Source organism: Malania oleifera, chromosome 8, assembly GCF_029873635.1.
Source record: "Malania oleifera isolate guangnan ecotype guangnan chromosome 8, ASM2987363v1, whole genome shotgun sequence".
Classification (NCBI taxonomy): domain Eukaryota; kingdom Viridiplantae; phylum Streptophyta; class Magnoliopsida; order Santalales; family Ximeniaceae; genus Malania; species Malania oleifera.
In genome coordinates, this window is record NC_080424.1 from 5734761 (window position 1) to 5752743 (window position 17983).

General features: G+C 37.5%; 1 protein-coding gene across 1 annotated transcript in view; it reads right to left on the reverse strand.

Moving 5' to 3' along the window:
- Nucleotides 1-17983, reverse strand: part of LOC131161651 (peptidyl-prolyl cis-trans isomerase CYP59) — a 70708-nt gene that overhangs the window by 6490 nt on the left and 46235 nt on the right. The window contains exon 13 of the mRNA XM_058117568.1: nt 10438-10543. Coding sequence (XP_057973551.1) covers nt 10438-10543 — 106 coding nt within the window. The remainder of the gene's footprint in view (nt 1-10437; nt 10544-17983) is intronic.

The following is a 17983-nucleotide window of genomic DNA, read 5'->3' on the forward strand; positions in this document are numbered from 1 at the left end:
ATTTTGCTGTTGTTTTGTAATTTGTTTGAAAATGCAGCATACAAACTATACATTTTTCTGAAATATATTAATATATAACATTTTTTACTAAATTTAGCTGTTGTTTTATTGTACTCTTTCTTTTGATATTGAAGACGCTTTTAGGCCTTCACCTTGGCAATTTTATTTCATTTCAAATTTGAAACTTGAAATCTTGCATGCCTAATTACTTATGTTGAACTATGTTTGTTTCACTTGGAACTTGGTACTTGGTTGTCATAATTACTATTGAATATTTTGGCATTTTAAATTCTAATATTACTATTGATGTGTTTTTATATAAATTACCCACCAAGTAGGCAATTGTACACAATTTTAATAATTGTGCGCCCCACCTTTGTGGGGCGTGCGCCTTCGCCTCGTGCCTCGGCTCCAAGTACCCTATGCACCTCGGTGTGCCTTGTACCTTTGACTACTATGTCTATCACAGTCTCACATCAAATTTGTATTAGAGAGATCACATTGATAAAGATGTCACGGGAGAGCCTATCACAAACTCACATTGGATGTGTACTAGGAAAATTACGCTGACAAGGGCATCAGAGATTAGATGGGAAAGCCTGTCAAAGTCCCACATCGGATATGTACTAGAGAGATTTAAGGCTTATAAGGAGGGTTTGGGCTCCAACTATATGAGGCACCTTTTATAGGACAAACCTATGAGGCCAATGGACCAAAGCGGACAATACCTCACCAGAGTTGGGCCTAGGACCGTTACAAAAAGCCATGTTGGAAGTAGGTTGTTGAATTTGAATGAAGTGAAACGTTAGTTTTCCCCCTTGTATCGCCTCTCTTCACTCTTCTTCCCTTTCCTCCTCCTTGTCTCTCATGGCTCCAGATCCTTGATGCTGCCCCTACATCAAGTTGTTAATTGTTGTCTAGGTGATCTATTTAAATGCATAGTGGGAGGAAAACAGGCCAATTGGGGCGTAGTGTGGGGGCCTAGTGCTACTTGATTTTTGAGTTCACTTATAATAATTCCATGAATAGGTCCACAGGTAAGTGTCCTTTTGAGAGCCAATTTGGTTACAAACGACATGCACCCTTTGATCTTGGTCCTTTGACACTAGATGTTTGTATTTAAACCCAAAGGTCTTTTGTTCATCACATCCATGAGCTATACGTTGAGGTTAGGTGAAAATTTTCCATAAGTAATATAGATTATAAAACTGTTGCATATTCATAGGGCTAGAGATTTAATGTGGGTGATAGTGTCATAGTTCACATTAGACATGAACACAACTTCAGAAATTCTTTTAAAAAGCTCTATGCCACGTCATTGGCCCTATCTTCATCATTAAAAAACTAGAAACAAACGCATATTTACTTGATTTGCCTTATCAGATGACCATTAGTCCAACTTTTAATGTGGAGGATCAGACACGAGACACCTTTGAGCCATCTGCTTTGTACTCATATAAGGTCAGCAATACCTCAGGTTCCTTCCATTTCTCAGCCACAGGACACACACAATGGACTCTATTCTAGAAAACGAGTTTGTGACTACTCCTACAACAACAAGAAGCATTAAGTACCACTAAGTGGGTTCAACAAAATATATCCTTTTCCATCAATTCACTTGATTGAGAGAATTTCCTCCTCTAACTGAAGAGCTATTAAATCCTTCCTCACTACCTCATTCCAAGTTATTTTAAGTCTACCCCTACCCCTTTTAATGCTAGAAACAATAACTAACTCAGTCCACCTCATAAGTGCGCTAATAGGCTTGCATTTGAAATGCCCAAACCATCTACCCATCCCTTATCTTGTCTTTGACTGGTGCTATGCCTATTTTATTGCATATATGTTCATTCCTTAATTTATCTTTTAATGTTATACCACTCATCCATCTTAAATATTCTCATTTCAGCAACTTTTACTATTCGTACATGTTGTTTCTTAGTTGCTCAACATTCTTATCCAGAGCATGGCTAGCCTATTTAGCCATCTTATAGAACTTTCCTTTTAATTTTAAGGATATCTATGATCACACAACACACCTGACACACTCCTCCATTTTACCCAATCTAATTTTACTCTGTATTACATCTTCAATTTCCCCTTTCCACTTTGTGACTACTCAAAGTGATTTTTGAAGATATTTGGTTGGGAGCTATATGGCTTACTAAGGATGCGGTTTGTGAGACTACTACTGAGATGTTAATATCTACAGTTCACTCTTTCAAGTTGAAATTCCTTATCAATTGAGGGAGTGTGATAGAGGATTGATTTCATCATTTAAGCCACCGATTCAAGACACTTATTTTTAGGGTAGATTTAGGACAATATGCATGAACTTTTGTTTTGGTTATGTAAATTCAATGGGACTTCTTGACATCTCATGGTGCATCAGGGAATGTTCTCATCATATGGGACTCTCAGTCTATTTATAAAGCGAATAGTTTAGTGGGATTCTCTTCCCACTTGATTCTTGTCAAGGTGAAAGGAGGGTCAGTAGTGGGTTTCCTCAGTTTATGGCCCATCTAGGCCTACTCTCAGGAGAAATTCTAGGATGAGCTTTATTTTGTTTTATTTTTTTGAGTTTTGTTCCTTTAGATGGCAAGTGGATGAGGGTTTTAACATGGTGAGATTATTGGGGGGAGAAAAAATTTCTTGGGCCGCATTGGAGGGAGGGGGGGGAGCATTTTGACTAGTTGATCAAGGGGTGTGGCCTTAGAGATCTTCCTTTGAGCATTGCTACCTATACTTGGTCTCAACATGTGTGTGTGTGTGTGTTTTTTTGTTTAGGGGAGGGGGGGGAGGGGGGTGCTAGGGTAGTGGCTAGTAGATTGGATATGGGTTGTTGGCCGAACAAGGCTTAATCTCGTTTTGACGATAACAAATCAAGGTTAATTAATGTTTGGTTAAGTTAAGTTTCAAGGCTCAAGTGTTATATGGAGTCAAGTGATTCTACTTGAAGAGATATGTCGAAACTTAAGCTTAAAGTTGCAAATCATGAGGAACATTAAGTTTATTGAAGCATTGATCAAAGCTCAGACAGATACTGAAAGCTTTACAACATGAAGACTTACGAACTTAGATAGTTTCATCTTGTTAAAGTCTCATGTAAGTACTTCGAATCTCCATATTGAAGATTGAAGCTCTTAGGATACATTATGGACTTAGAGACCTGTTTTTAAACATGGAAAATATTTTCATAAAGTCTAAAATAAATTTTCCAAGTTACCAAGTTAAGTTTTGGAACCAAACTTTGAAAAATAATAAGTGGCTAACTGGTTAGGCGACTGATGATAAAGCATCAGGCAATTGATATGCTACTGAGTTTGTTAATGAACAAACAGAATAGAATCAGGCGACTGAACCATCGTGACTAGTCGACTGATCTAGTACTGACTGTTCTTATGCGCTATTTTTAAAGAGCTCGGGCAACTGACCCTATGGCTTAGTCGATTGATGTCGATGTTTTAAACTTTTAACAGCGCGGATTTTGTTTCTAAATTTGAATGATTGGGTTTCCAAACTCAAAGAAAACTTGGGGAAAACGGCAAGAAACATTTTTGCTCTATATAAAGGTAATCTTCTCACAAATTAGGTTATCCCAATACACACATACAATTTGAAATTTGAGTTACAATGCTGAAATTATTTCTGAAAAGGTTGTTGTGTGTTCTCGTTGAAACCTTGCAAATTTCTGATCTAATTTTTTGAAATCCACACTCTACAATCAGATTACTGGTGATATATTTTTGAGCTTCATCTCTTTATTGATTTATTGAAGTATATTGTGCTCTAGCGTGTACAAATTCTGCTCTATTGAAGAGTATATTTCTTGTACAAACAAATTTGTTTTTCTTGTTTTGTTATTGACAATTCAATGCTTTGAATCATTGCCTGGCGAGAGGGTTGTTCTCATTAGAGAGGGATCTCCACCTTGAACAGAGAGAAGGTTACTTCACCCGATAACGAAGAGGAAAGGAAAATCCTCAAAGCAGGTTGCTTGAGGCAAGGACGTAGGCTGCTGGCCGAACCTTGTAAAAAATCTTGTGTTCGATCTTCTTCTTCCCTTACTCTTTAAATTCCTGCAAGTTATAACCTGCGTGTATGATTTTAAATTCATTGGGAACTTGGTGAATATTGGGAGTTGATTGTGATTGAATCAAGTTATCATATTGGCTGTAAGTTTCTGTTGTTGGATTAAAAATCAGACAAGAACTAATCTCTGAATTCAGGCGTGAAACCACTGGGGTAAAGGTATTGAGATTAAGTGCTTGATTGCAGCATAGGTATCAAAACTACTTAATTCATACTACTGAATTTGTGTATTGAAAATATCATTGACTATTGCTGAAAATTAACCGCTGATATTTGAACAACTGAATTAATTGAAGTTTGAGTTTGGATTATAATTTCATTTTTCATATTCATATCTAGGATTGCTGATTGGTATAGTACGGTCACTGAGTAGTTATTGTGATTGTGTGGCTGTGGTGATTTAAATTAACAAGGGTTAAAGTAATCTCAAATTCCGCTAAGAAATTTTTAATTACCCAATTCACCCCCCTCTTGGGAATACATCTTTAATTTCAGGGGTTCTTGTTTCGTAATGACAGGGAGAATGAATTCTCTAATCTCTCCCAAACTATTCTTCCGAAACCTACTTCTTCACTCTCCTGTTCTTATAGTATCTAGCAGAGGATAGCTTGGGGTACCACTCCTTTAAGGTTTGACAAATGTGCGGTTGGGTCATGCTTTGTTTAAGCCATTAGCGAGAAGCGCTTGGGGAGAGGATATAGAGAGGGGTTGGGAAGGTTTTAAGTTTACGAGGAAGTTGAAACATCTTAAAGAAAATCAAAAATCTTAGAATAAGAGGTGTTTGGTGATGTTAGAAAATCCAGAATCAAGGTTCGTTGGAATCTTTGGATAAAAAGGAAGAGGAGACAAATCTCTCAGATAATAAGGAAGCTAGAAGGATCGCTTTAAAGAATGAGCTGGAAGGTGATTTTTTAGGAAATAAGGAGCTGAAGGCAAAACACTAAATTCAAATGGGTCAAGAAAGATGACTATAATACTAGTTTCTTCCATAGGCTTGCTAATGGTAAGACGAGGAAAATTTTGATTAGGGACCTAGAGTTGGTGGTGGTGGGAGGAGCAGGAGGGGGTGGGGGGGAGACTACCATTAACTATCCTAATAGGATTGCTTATGAGATCTCTAATTTCTTTGAAAATCTCTATTCTGAGGAGGAGGCTTTGAGAACTATGGTTGATGGGTTAGAGTGGAATCTCATTTTTAGAGATCAGATGCTTTGGTTAGAGAGACCAGTTGAGGAGGAGGAGATAAGGGGGGGTTGTTTTTTGGGATGGATAGGAATAAGGCTCCGGGTCCAGATGATTTTAATTTGGCTTTATTTTAGTACTGTTGGGATGTTATTAAGGATGACCTGCTTAATTTTTTTGCTGAATTTTATAGGAACAGGAGGCTAAGTAAGAGCATTAATTCTAGTTTTATTACCCTCATGCCTAAGAAATCTAGATACATAAGGTAGAGGACTTCAGACCTATTAGTCTAGTCTCTAGTGTTCATAAGATCACCGCCAATGTTCTAACTAATAGGTTGAGTGCGGTGTTGGATAATCATAACCCTTCTTTTGATTATATTTTGTGCATCCTCAAAGTTTTTAAGAGAATTTGGGGCTTAAAATAAATATGGGAAAAAGTTGTTCAGCAAATATTAATGTGCCTATTTATTGAGTTAGAAAGCGGTCTTCTATTGTGGGGTGTGGTACATTAGAGTGGCCTCTGACTTATATAGGGATCCCGTTGGAAGACAACCCAAGAAGTGTGGATTTTTGGAATCTGATAGTGGGGAGAGTTGCTAAGAGGCTTAATGGTTGGAAGGGGGCTCTTTTTTCTTTAGGGGGGTAGAATCACCCTCATCCAAGCCTGCTTATCTAGTATCCTGCTATATTATTTGTCTGTTTTTAGAATGCCAATGGGGATCAATAAGAAGATTGAGAAAATCATGACAGATTACTTGTGGTTCAGGGTCGAGGGTTTTAGGGATTATTTAGTAAGATGGGATGAGGTTTGTAGGTCTAAATTAGAGGGAAGACTGGGTCTTGGAAATTTGGTGTCTAAAAGCATCGCCCTTTTAAGTGGTTATGGCATTTTCCCTTAGAAGATCACTCCCTTTGGCATAGTGTGACTTGAAGCAAGTACAGGGTGGGTGAGAATGGATGGGGTACCAATGTTAGTTTGCGATTTTCATCAAAGAGCTTTGGGAGATCTATTTCTCAAATCTATCCCTCGCTTGCACATCACATAAAATTTGTCGTGGGGAGAGGTTCTCAGATTCGATTTTGGAAAGATCCATGGTTGGGGAACGATATTCTAGCTAGGGGTGTACAAGATTTATTGAAAAACCAAAAACTGGACTTAAACCGAACCATTTGATGATTCAGTTTAGTGTTTTGGTTTTGATCTTTCATTTAGCTTTCTATAAAAATTGACTTTCAATTTCGGCATCGGTTTTCTAAGAAAACTGAACCAAAAAAACCAATTTATATCTACACCAACATAAATGTATAATAACAATTTGATAATTTTTCATAAGAAAATAATAAACCTTCACTTGTATTTATAAAGAAGCAGAGGCACCCCCCAACATCATTCTTTCGATGTGGGACAAGTGACTAAAGAGTGAAGAGAAATAACGTCGAGAGAATAAAAGAGTTGGCCACTGGTGCTGGGTGTTGGGATGGGAACCATTGTCCCAGATCAGCTGGAGGAAAAAGAGAATACCCTTCCCCCTCCTATAAATGCATGGGTCGGGTAGTGTACGTTCCATGCGTTCAAACATAGTGGGCTAGGCTTGTCTATTTAATTGATGAGCTAGGCCAATTTAAAAAAGAACATATTTTTTGGGTATTTAAATATAAGTCTTCGTAGGCTGGACTTGTCTATTTAATTGCTGGACGATGGCAGTTAAAGCCTATTTCTTTTCGGCATAAAACATTGTATTTTTGGCCTTCCTTTTGGCCCAGATTCTGTTAGGCCAGTTCAAATTTAAAATTTTGTATTAATAACTGAGAAAAACTGAGATGAAGCAGAAAAAGATCAATGTATGGTTAATTAAAACCATCAGTGTGTGGTTCAGTTTCGGTTTAAATAATTCAAAAACCGATTAATTCGGTTCGGTTATCAGTTTTGCTCAAAACCACACCAAAAAGCAATTACACCCCTACCTAACATTATAGAATTTTTTTTTTTTTTTTTTTATAACAAAGGAAGAGATTTCATTGATAAAGAGGAAAATTTACCATAAAAAGAGAAAAAAGACTTCTCCCATCAAAATTCTGGAAAAATCCAGAAACAAACAAACTAATAAAACAAAAAGTGGGAAAAAGCATAAAATTCAGAGCATTCCTCCAATCTTGCTGAATATCCAAAAAACTAACTCCCTTAAAGCAACCGAACCCAACACACCATAAAGAAGCTAGGTAATGACTTCTCCCTAACCAGATGCCAATTCAATTTTCTACCTGAAAAAATACGTGCACTATGCTCCAACCATAATCCCCGCAACACTGCAAAAATACCACATTTCCATAGTTATCATCCTCTCCCTTCTACCAAACCCTTCAAAATAAATAGACAACAATTCCTCCATCAACGCCGGATAGACCCAAGATTCTCTCATTACACCATAACTTATCCCAAATTCTCCAAGAATGGTCACAATGTAAAAATAAATGAGGCACCGTTTCAGAATTCAAATAGACATCCCAAGATGAGGCCTTCAAATGACTCCTAACCTGCAATAGGTTATTAGTGTTGATTTTATTAAGCAAAACAACCATACGATAGCCTTAACTTTTGGGGGAGTTTTTGCCTTCCAAATAGAGGAATATAGGGGAAAGCAAGAATTAGAATGGGTCAAAAACTCCAAAAAGAATTTATGAGAATAAAATCATGAATGATCCAAAACCCAAGACCAAGTATCCCTAACTGAAGACAGATGACAGTTGTTCAATAACACAATAAAAAGGATGAAAGTTCCAACAGTTTTCTGTTGTTAAGAGGTCTTCTGAAATGAAATTTCCAAGAAACCAAAGACCTACCTAACTCAACCACAAAGAAAGAAATCATACTATCAACTCTGAGCTCAAACGAAAGAGACATGGAAAATATGTGGCTGGAATTAGGGGTGTAATCGGTTCTTTTCGGTTTGGTTTCGAGCTGAATTAATCAGTTTTTAAATTATTCAAATTATTCAAACCAAAACCAAACCGAACTGAATTAATCGGTTTTTTATTTATTCAAACCGAAAGCAAACCGCACACCGACGGTTTAATTTAACCGTAAACCAATTGTTTCCACTTCGGTTTGGTTTTTCTTGGTTATTAATACAAAATTTTAAACTTTAATTAGCCCAACTGAAGATGGGCCAAAAGGAAGGCTAAAAACAAAATGTTTTATGCCCAAAAGAAATGGGCTTTAACTGCCATAGCTCAACAATTAAATAGACAAGCCTGGCCTACATAGATTTATATATAAATACCCCGAAGACATGGGCTTCTTAAATTGGCCCAGCTCATCAACTAAATAGACAAGCCTAGCACACTATATTTGAATGCAAGAAACGTACACTACCCAGCCCATGCATTTATAGGAGGGGGAAGGGTCTTCCCTTCTTCCTCCAGCTGATGTGGGACAATGGTTCCCATCCCAACTCTTCAATCCTCTCTCAGTGCTCTCACTCTTCACTCTTCAGTCACTTGTCCCACATCAAACAAATGAACTTGGGGGATGCCTCTGCTACTCTATAAATACAACTAAAGGTTTTTTATTTTCTTATGAAAAATTATCAAATTATTATTATACATTCTTTTTTTTTGTATTATACATATACATATATTATTAAAACTATCTTCATATTAATTGGTTTTTTTATTTTTTCAGCTCGGCTTTCTTATAAAACTGAAACTGAAAGTCGGTTTTTATAAAAGCCAAAACCAAAACTGAAGATCAAAACCGAAACACCAAACCAAATTGTCAAATGGTTCAGTTTTGGTCCGATTTTTGGTTTTTCAAAGAATTTTGTACACCCCTAATGTTAGGGTCAATTAGTAATCAGTGTCTTAGTTAAATACATAAATGTAGGGATATAGATAATTTGGTAGTTGTACTGTATTTGACGGTTAATTATTTGAATTCTCTCTCATGCAACACCCTCTCTCCTTTTCTTCCTCTTTCCTCCTCCCTTCTTCCTTTTTTCCCTTTCTCTAAACTTTCTCTCCCATCATTTTCTTCATTTGTCTTTTTCTGCTATTGTTCTACTCCACAGCTTCCACAACTATTTCCCTTTCTTGGATACCATGCACTTAAAGAGGACCTATCTCCAAGTTCTTAAACTTCCATCATGTCCCAATCTAGATAGCCATTTGCATCAAACTCAAACTTCCTTCTCCAGGTCCCTCTCGTACTAGGGGAAGGTCGTCTCAATGCTATAATGTTCATACCAAATATGGACCGAACTGTCACATGACATTTTGAACCCAGCTCATGTAACCCTTTAAATGGACAAACAGCCCAACCCTTGGAACATACTACAGCTGCAGGTGGCAAAGAGCGGACATGGAGGTGCCAAACCTTCCCCTCAATGTGAGCTCTTGGGGAAGATCATCATGTTAGACACTGTAGCATCAAACATAGAATCAATGCTCATCTTACAATCATGGAAATTTTTCGAATTAGCTATTAAATTTTCCAAATAAATCATCTTATGATTGATTCTTGACGCCATTTTTTCCATTCTCTTTGGCAGACTTTTAAAATGTTTGGGTTTAAAAGGAGAAATGCAACATCTAGGTCTAAGTGACATGGGGACACCAACTGCAAACTCTATTTAGTGTGCATGGATGGATTAGAGGAATTGCTAGGATTTGGGAAGGGGGGCTTTAGGACTCTCACTGTCAGCAGCAATTGGACTCACCAGTCAGGCTATGTTAATGAAGGCTTCTAGCTAGGTTGTCGGCAGGATAAAAGAAGCTCAAAAAATGGCTGTTTCTTACCAGATTTTCCTGCTAATTATCATTTAAACATTTTCTCGTAAGTTTCATTTTACTTATAATAATTATTTAAACCAGAAAAAAAGAACCCAGATTTGAGTTGTTTTCTTTTTTTCATATAGGAATTTATGACTTTAGGTAACAAAAAGAAAACTGTAAATATTAAAGCACAAAAGTACAACACATAAAGCAGCTCTAGCAAATGAAACTTAAATATATCTACACCACAGAATCATCATAAAAGCTGCATCATTGTATAATAAAAGCAGAGGTACCAAAAAATGAGGAGGAATTTTTACAATGCGCAGCATTGCAATCCATGCTCCATAAGAACTAGTTTTGGGCTACTACATAGTGTAGAGATCTTTACCTTTGCCCATTTGATGATCTTTGCGCCTATATTGGGACCATAATTTTGAAACACTTTGACTGAAATCCACATGTATCCTTCGATCATCAATTAAAGCATTATCCATCTGCCATGAAAAATTAGATAAATCAAGTGAGCAAATAAATTTTGCTTGCCACCACTAGACAAAATCATCTAGTAGTTTTAAACGCAGAAGGATCAAATTAGGTCTTAATTGCAAACTTAAAAAAGAGAACACTTGTGCATTAAAATATGTGAGTTAAAAATTTCATGGTGCGCTGGACCAATTAAAAAACATAGCAACTTTTCATCAGATTTTCTATACAGGTAATTTTGTCCTTCAAAAACTCAGCTGTTTATTTCTCACTGAATATTCCACAAAACACTGAGGAATCTTCACCCAGATTTTCTGCTATGCATTGCAAGCGAGAGCTTTTCTAGCACAATGGGAGGGAACTCCCTCCCTCCCTTTCAATTTTTGTTTCTTAAGGTTGAAAGGAGGTAGCTCAAGAAGTTTCGTGGAAGGGCTACAGAATTTGGTACAAAGAAATGTATCAAATGAACCTAATCTTGAGAGAGTTGGTGTCGAAGAGGCAAAAAAAGGGAAAGACTCTGGGGAGCAAGAGAATATCCTCTGGGGTCGTCTACACATGGATGTTGGTGCACAAGTTGTGGGAAAAAGGAAGACTTCCATCGTGATGTTGGCCTGGCAACTGCAGCAGTGTGATTGAAGAGAAAAGGTGGCAGCCACAATTCAGCAAGATACAGATCCAGGTTCCTGCAAGTGAACCATTGATGAAGGTGGAGTTGGGGCCTGAGACAATAGGCCTCCTAAACCATGTACTCTTGAGTTATTGAGTAATGGTTCAAAACAGGCTGCTAGGCCTAAGAATAGTGGGCTCCAGAGTAGTGAGTCTATGAGTAATAGAAGTGTATCGCATGCCCTCCAGCAGAGGGAAGGGCTTGTTTTACAAGTTTCAATAGACTTGGCCATCTTGGTGAACTGTTGTGGCCTTTGTTACAGAAAGATCAGCTAAAGCAGCCAGAGGGGTGTTCTATTTTTTGGAGGCCAATTTCTTGTCCCCTTTCATTGTACCTTCTCTTTCTCAATCTAATACACTTTCTTGTATTATCGGAAAAAAAAAAAAAGAGCAGGCAGAGGGGTATAAAGAAGCCGCATTCTCAATTGGAGAGTCCCATGTACAATCTGAAGAGGTGCCTCTTATAGGGTGGAGATATGGGTTTCAGTATGATGGGGGTTCGCTTTGAATCTATCATAATACTGATGCTGTGCAAATGGAGAAGAGAGATTATTATTTGGCTATTTCTTTTTTCAAAATTAGCAGATCTTTTTCTCAAAGTTTCTATTGCAAATCAGAATGCTGGAATGGTCAGACAGAGGCCAAGCAACCGATCAAGGGTCTCAATGCTGATAGATTAAGTACTTATAGTCCTTGTGTTGGCAAGTTTCCCATTAATTTTTGTGATGAAGCGGTTAAGAATCCTGAGGTGGAGCAGGAGATGCAATCAGATGGAGACCAGAATAAGGAAAGTTGTCGCAAAGGGTCAGACCCAGAAGTGGTGTGGTGGTTCTGCAGAAAGCAAGGACGGAAAAGAATGTACAAAGACAGTGGATGTGACAGTTGTCGATGCCCATCTTTCACCAGGTCTTGTTTGCCCTACCTAGTGTGCATAAAAGAGGTTTTAAGAGCCATTTTGTAGCTTTTGCAGCTTTAATTGCATTTTTGAGCCCTCTTAGGACATCGATTTGATGTTCTAGACTTTTATCCTGATTAGGCAAGCTTATCCTAATGTAGATTAGCCACTTTGGTGTTTCCAAGCTGCCTGGGAGGCAAGGAAGCAGTTTTCCTTGGCCTCTTGTCTATAAATAGGATGGCTAGGGTGAGGACAAGAGGAGTCTTTTTGGTTCCTTGGAAAAGGAAGAACATTCATAAGGGAGAGAGGAATAAACTAGGGAGAGGAAGTTTTGCTCTTTGATTCTCATTCCCAAGATCATGTGTTCTTTATAAAACAAGGACATTATTTCTTGTTTGTCGCATTAAAGGGCTGATCTTATTCACTCACCTTGGGGAGTAAGCTTGGTTTTCTCTTCGTTCTTGCATCAGGACAAGCTTCTTTAGCAAGGTATGATTTTATCTCTTTTTATCTTGGTTGGCTCAAAGTGAAAATGTTGATATTGAGTCATATGCTTAGTTTCAATCGCTCTTTATTTGCTAGCTTGATCATAATTATGCATTGCATTAATAATCATGCAGGGTTGTGTTTGAATGGTGATTCATTGCTGAGGACTATTTTCTTTGTATTCTAGGTTGGTCAAATTCTTCATTCTGGATTAGGTTTGGGGCTCTGTCTTTCCTTTAAAGAATCCTTTTTTTTTGCCTTTTCAATCTGGATTTCGGGATCGTAGACAGCAGTGAGGGGGGCGGTTGAAGGAGGTAAGGGCTACTCACTGCCATGGCAGTGCATAGGCACTACCTTCAATAAAGAGAAAGGTACAAAGAAAGAGAGAAGAAAAAAACAAAAAGTAACAACGCCTAAAAAAAAAAATTAATAATAATAATAATAATAATAAAAGAGCAGGAGGGTGGCGAGAGTTCTGGAGAATACCGACAAGAGTGGTAGTCCAGTAGGCAAGTAAAAAAGGCCGGAGATGGCTTGGTGGCAGCCATGGCAGCCCTGGTATGCTCTTTTGTTACCAAAAGGATAATCCAAAAACAAGGATGAATGAAGGTTTTCTCCCGGTGATTTATGGTTACCGAAGATTCTCAGGGGGCTGGCAGGGCTGGCTGGGTGGTCGCCAACTCAAAGCAGTGCCACCCAGCAGCATAAGGAGGTTACTGCAACAGGGGCAACACACTAGGGTTTCAGGTCTAGGAGAAGATAACTAATGTCGCGCGAACCGGTCGGCCAGTCCACTAAACCAGTTGACCACAGGTGCCAACAAATGGAAGGTGCATGGCAATCCCCAAACAAGAAAATTTAAAGGAAACAAAGACTCTAATTACAAGACACAAATGATCCCCAGCAGAGTCGCCAAGCTGTCGACATTGAATTCTGTCTGGGGTGCCGACAAATGAGAGTCGCATGGCGGTCTCCAAACAAGAAAACCTAAGGAAAAAAAAAAAAGGACTCTAATTACAAGACACAAATAATTCAAAAGCAGAGTCACCACCTTTATTTTTTTAAGGGAAAACAAAGGAAAAAACCCTAATAGACCTAAAAATCAGAGAAAAGCGATCAGGGAGTGCACCTGTACGTAAAGAAGGAGGTTGACCAACCGTTCTAAGGGAGGTCAGTCAACCAACACCCTTATCATCACCTGTTATAAGAACAGTAACCGCTGACTATATGTGTGTTTGTGCATTAAACAAAAAGGAAGAAAGAACCCCTATTTTGATCATCCTATAAAAAATCATCGACCAAGAGTCCCAAACAATAAGTTTAGAAACCTTAACATGCTCTTTTTATAAAAAAGGATTGACGTCAGAAACTCTAAAGTTTGAAAATTTAAAAAAAGATGGAGAAAATGGAAAGAATGGAAAAAAGAGATCTAATTAATTGAAATCGATGAATTCAAAGATGATCAAATTTCAAAACCAGCTTGTTTTGGAAAAAGATGGAAAATGGAGAAATTTGGTTTGCAATCAAATTCAAGATGAGGTTTGACTTAACTGAAATTAAAGAACTTGAAGATGACCGGATTTTAAAACCGATCTCTTTAGAGAGATAGACGTAATGGAAATTTGATTGGCAACCAGATAAAAGAGGTTCGATTTGATTGAAACAAGGGATTGGCGATTGGAATTGAAACCCATTGACTACAATTAGGGATTAATGATGAATCGAATTGAAAACTATTGACTGAAATTAGGAATTAATGATGATTAGGATTGAAATCCATTGATTGAAATCAGGGATTAATGATGATTGAGATTGAAATCTGTTGTCCAGCGGAGTCACCACGTTGTTGACATCGGATTTTGTCCGAGGGTGTCGACAAACGGGAGTTGCATAAGATCTTCAAACAAGAAAACCTAAAGAAACAAAAACTTTAATTACAAGACATGAATGATTGAAAAGCGGAGTAGCGACCTTAATTTTTTGAATAGAAAACAAAGGAGAAAACTCCAAAAGATCTACAAATCAAAGAGAATGGTTCAAGAGTACACTTGATCGTAAAGAAAACCATCTCTACGCACAGCTTGTTGGTGCTCGAAATCATGGTGATAGTACAAACTGATGGTGGGGGTTTGTTCAATATAGATCGAAGGGAAGTCCTTCAATTTGAAATTGGATAAGATACGAAAGGTTGGAGCTCTGTTTGCCATTGAGAAGAACCGTAATTGCAATTGGTGGGTTTTCTCAAGGATTCTCATGTCACAGAGATAGATTGTGCAAGTGTTTTCAAAGAGTCCAAGTGGCGTCTGTCGATTACTAGATGGGGATTCATGCGACTAAAGCAAGGAAGTTCACGGAAATAGGACATGGATGAAGGGGAAAAAGGTATTCCATTCTTGTTCCTAAAGGGCTGAAAGGGGATGGATGGTCTCAATTCGGGGAGGCATTCATTTCTTTGGAGAGTTCTTGTCGATTTGGATCTAATAAAGTAGATAACAATAGGAACGATAATCGTTCATGGAGTTGGATTGTCCTAGGCAATGCAAGTGATGATGGAGGTCGCTCATATCCATGGTTTTAAATAAAGGTCGCAACCGTCATGTAACTCCATAACATAACGGTTTTTTGGGTTACCGATACCATTACACACCGTGAAATCGATGGGAAGAAAAATCACAGTCATAGCGGCCGTTACGAATAGCGACCGTTACGTAAAGGCCGCTATAGCAGTTACGTAACCGCTACAAAACTATTAAATCAAAAAATTATTTTATTTTTTACTCTTTCTTCTCACTTTTTCCCTCTCTTTCATATATCATTCTCAATATACCTAGTGGCAAGAGGGGGAAAAGATTATAATGAGGATGACAATGATACAAAATTTACTATTTCTTTAAATACTAACAATAGATGCATTAATTAACAATTTGAAAATACTAACTTGTTAGAAAAATATTTTATTTTGTTAATATTAGTAATGTGATATTTATGTTCTATATTTTTCGACTTCAACCTTCTTTCTTTTCTAGCTATTTTATATTTGTATTATTCATATGTCTTATGTGTCTAATAGATTAATGGAGTGTATAATGTATTTTGTTTTATTAATTAATTTAGCACACATAAGAATTTATCACAGATAAGAACAATGAGAAGTATAAATACGTACACACACTAATTTTTCTATCAATGGTGGTTCAAAAAAAATGTAAACTCGTTGCCCTTACCAAATAACTTAGTTACACGAACTAAAGGATCCAAAAATACACTAAAACTCTTTCTAAAAAGGGCTAAAAGCTTAAAACATGCAAGTACACTAATATGCACAAGGTTGTGCGTGCTTCAAAAAAATTCACGACCGTTACACATACTTCCCGTTATGTAACATCCGCTACTCTAGCTTCCCGCTACACCCATTACCGTTACGTTACGCTACGCGCTACCACGATTTAAAACCATGCTCATATCCTAAGAGCGTGCAAAAGGGGGTATGTGAGTACTGCACTTGCTGTGGGGAGAAGAATTAATGAGAAGTTCACTTTGTCCACTTCGCACAATCAATCAACACCGGAAAGGATATCGCTTCCGACAGAGCAACTAAGATCATAGGCGGCTAGGGTTTCCTGCAGGGGTGATGGGTTGATGAAGATTGAGTGGGCTAGGCCTAGTCTAACTATTAATATAGATTTAGGTCAGCTGTTAAAGAATAACAAGCCTCTTTTAAACTCTTTTCTGGGCTTGATGATGAAGGAGGCCCAAAATCAATCTTATGGTTTGACACTGTGCTTGAGCAGTGACAAAATGCAAGCAGGTCAAGAGTAGGCCTATAAGACCTTACAAGTCCCAGACCAAAAGAAAGCCCTCCAACCCAAATTTGGGGAGGCTACGGGAGGTCAAAAATTTTCACTGTAGAAGCAAGATGATCAATAGTTATTTTCGAACAAGACATAGGATGATAATCCTAAGTTGTGCACCTCTTCAAACAACATCCTTAGCGAGCATCAGGAGGGGTGTTCCAATAACACCAAAGAGCAAGCAATGTAAGTAGGAAATCAGGGTACTTCTCAACAAGAGAAAATTGATAATAATGGAAGCTTCAAGGTTGTAAAGAGGGATTATGGCTCTAAGAATCATAATTCTTGGGAACGTGAAAACTAGGATTTCACGCATGGGTCAGTTGGAAATCTTGATCGTAAGCAAGTTAGTTTCGATAATTTGAAAAGAGGGAAGGTTTATGCCCACCATAAGAAAATGCAAACTAGTGTTGACGGGAGGAAACTTAATGCAGAAATGCAAGACTTGTCAAGTGAAAAAAACACAAAATCATTAAGAGAGATTGCAAGGGTCTTCTAAGTATTGTGGAGGAGCCAATTGGTGAGAGGGCCAAATGGTGCAAGAATAGTATGAGATGGGGAGATGTTACGAATGAGGATAACGTAGGGAGTAGTGATTTTGAATGCGAAAAAAGATTACTTTTGCATCATATTTAGGAGCAGTATGGATATTCCTCTTATTCTTCCATTGATTGCCTAGGGGATTTCTCTTATGTATCGTCTCCTCTAGAAGGCTTAGAGGGAATTAATATGTTTGATGATGAGATTAATAAAGTTGAACAAAAGGTTAATGATGGAATTCTACCTACTCCAGTCCAAGAAATCTCTAGGGAAAACATTGAAACTCAATGTTTGTTGGATGAATTGGACCTCAAGTTGTATGATCAAGGAGTAAATGAAGGCTTGAAGGAGGAAACACAAAGGTGAATAAGGGTCCAAGAGAACTAGCTAATTTGAAGTGTTCAATGAACTATGATGAGAAGGGATTGAAGAGGAGATTTCTGGAAAGATATTAGAATTTTTCCTAAGTTTTATTTTGCATTTTTCTCTATTTTTGAGGATTTAGCATCCGCAATATGATTGTACATTCACTTTCTTAATAGATTTTCTTTTGCCATCAATTAATAATAATAATAATAATAGTATTATTATTAGCACAATTATCAGTTAATATTATAATCATAGTATATTACTAACAACAACAACAACAATAATAATAATAATAATATAATAGTATTATTATTAGCACTATTATCCGTTAATATTATTATCATAGTATATTACCATTAGTTGTATATATTCAATTATTTAGTGCACTCCCGCATTGTCATCATAACATTACTTACAATCAAGTGCGTTACCAATTGTAAGGCCGCAAGCTCGGCCTTCTTGCTCAATCATCTACAACTAGGTTCATCCACCCCATCTTGTACTTGAATTAGAAATCAAACTCTTCAAGGAATTCTTGCCAATATGCATACTTGGATGATAACTTAAGTCGTATAAAGAAGTGACTAACAATTGAGTTATCTGTTTTCACCACAAACTTCGACCCAAATAGGTAATGATGCCAC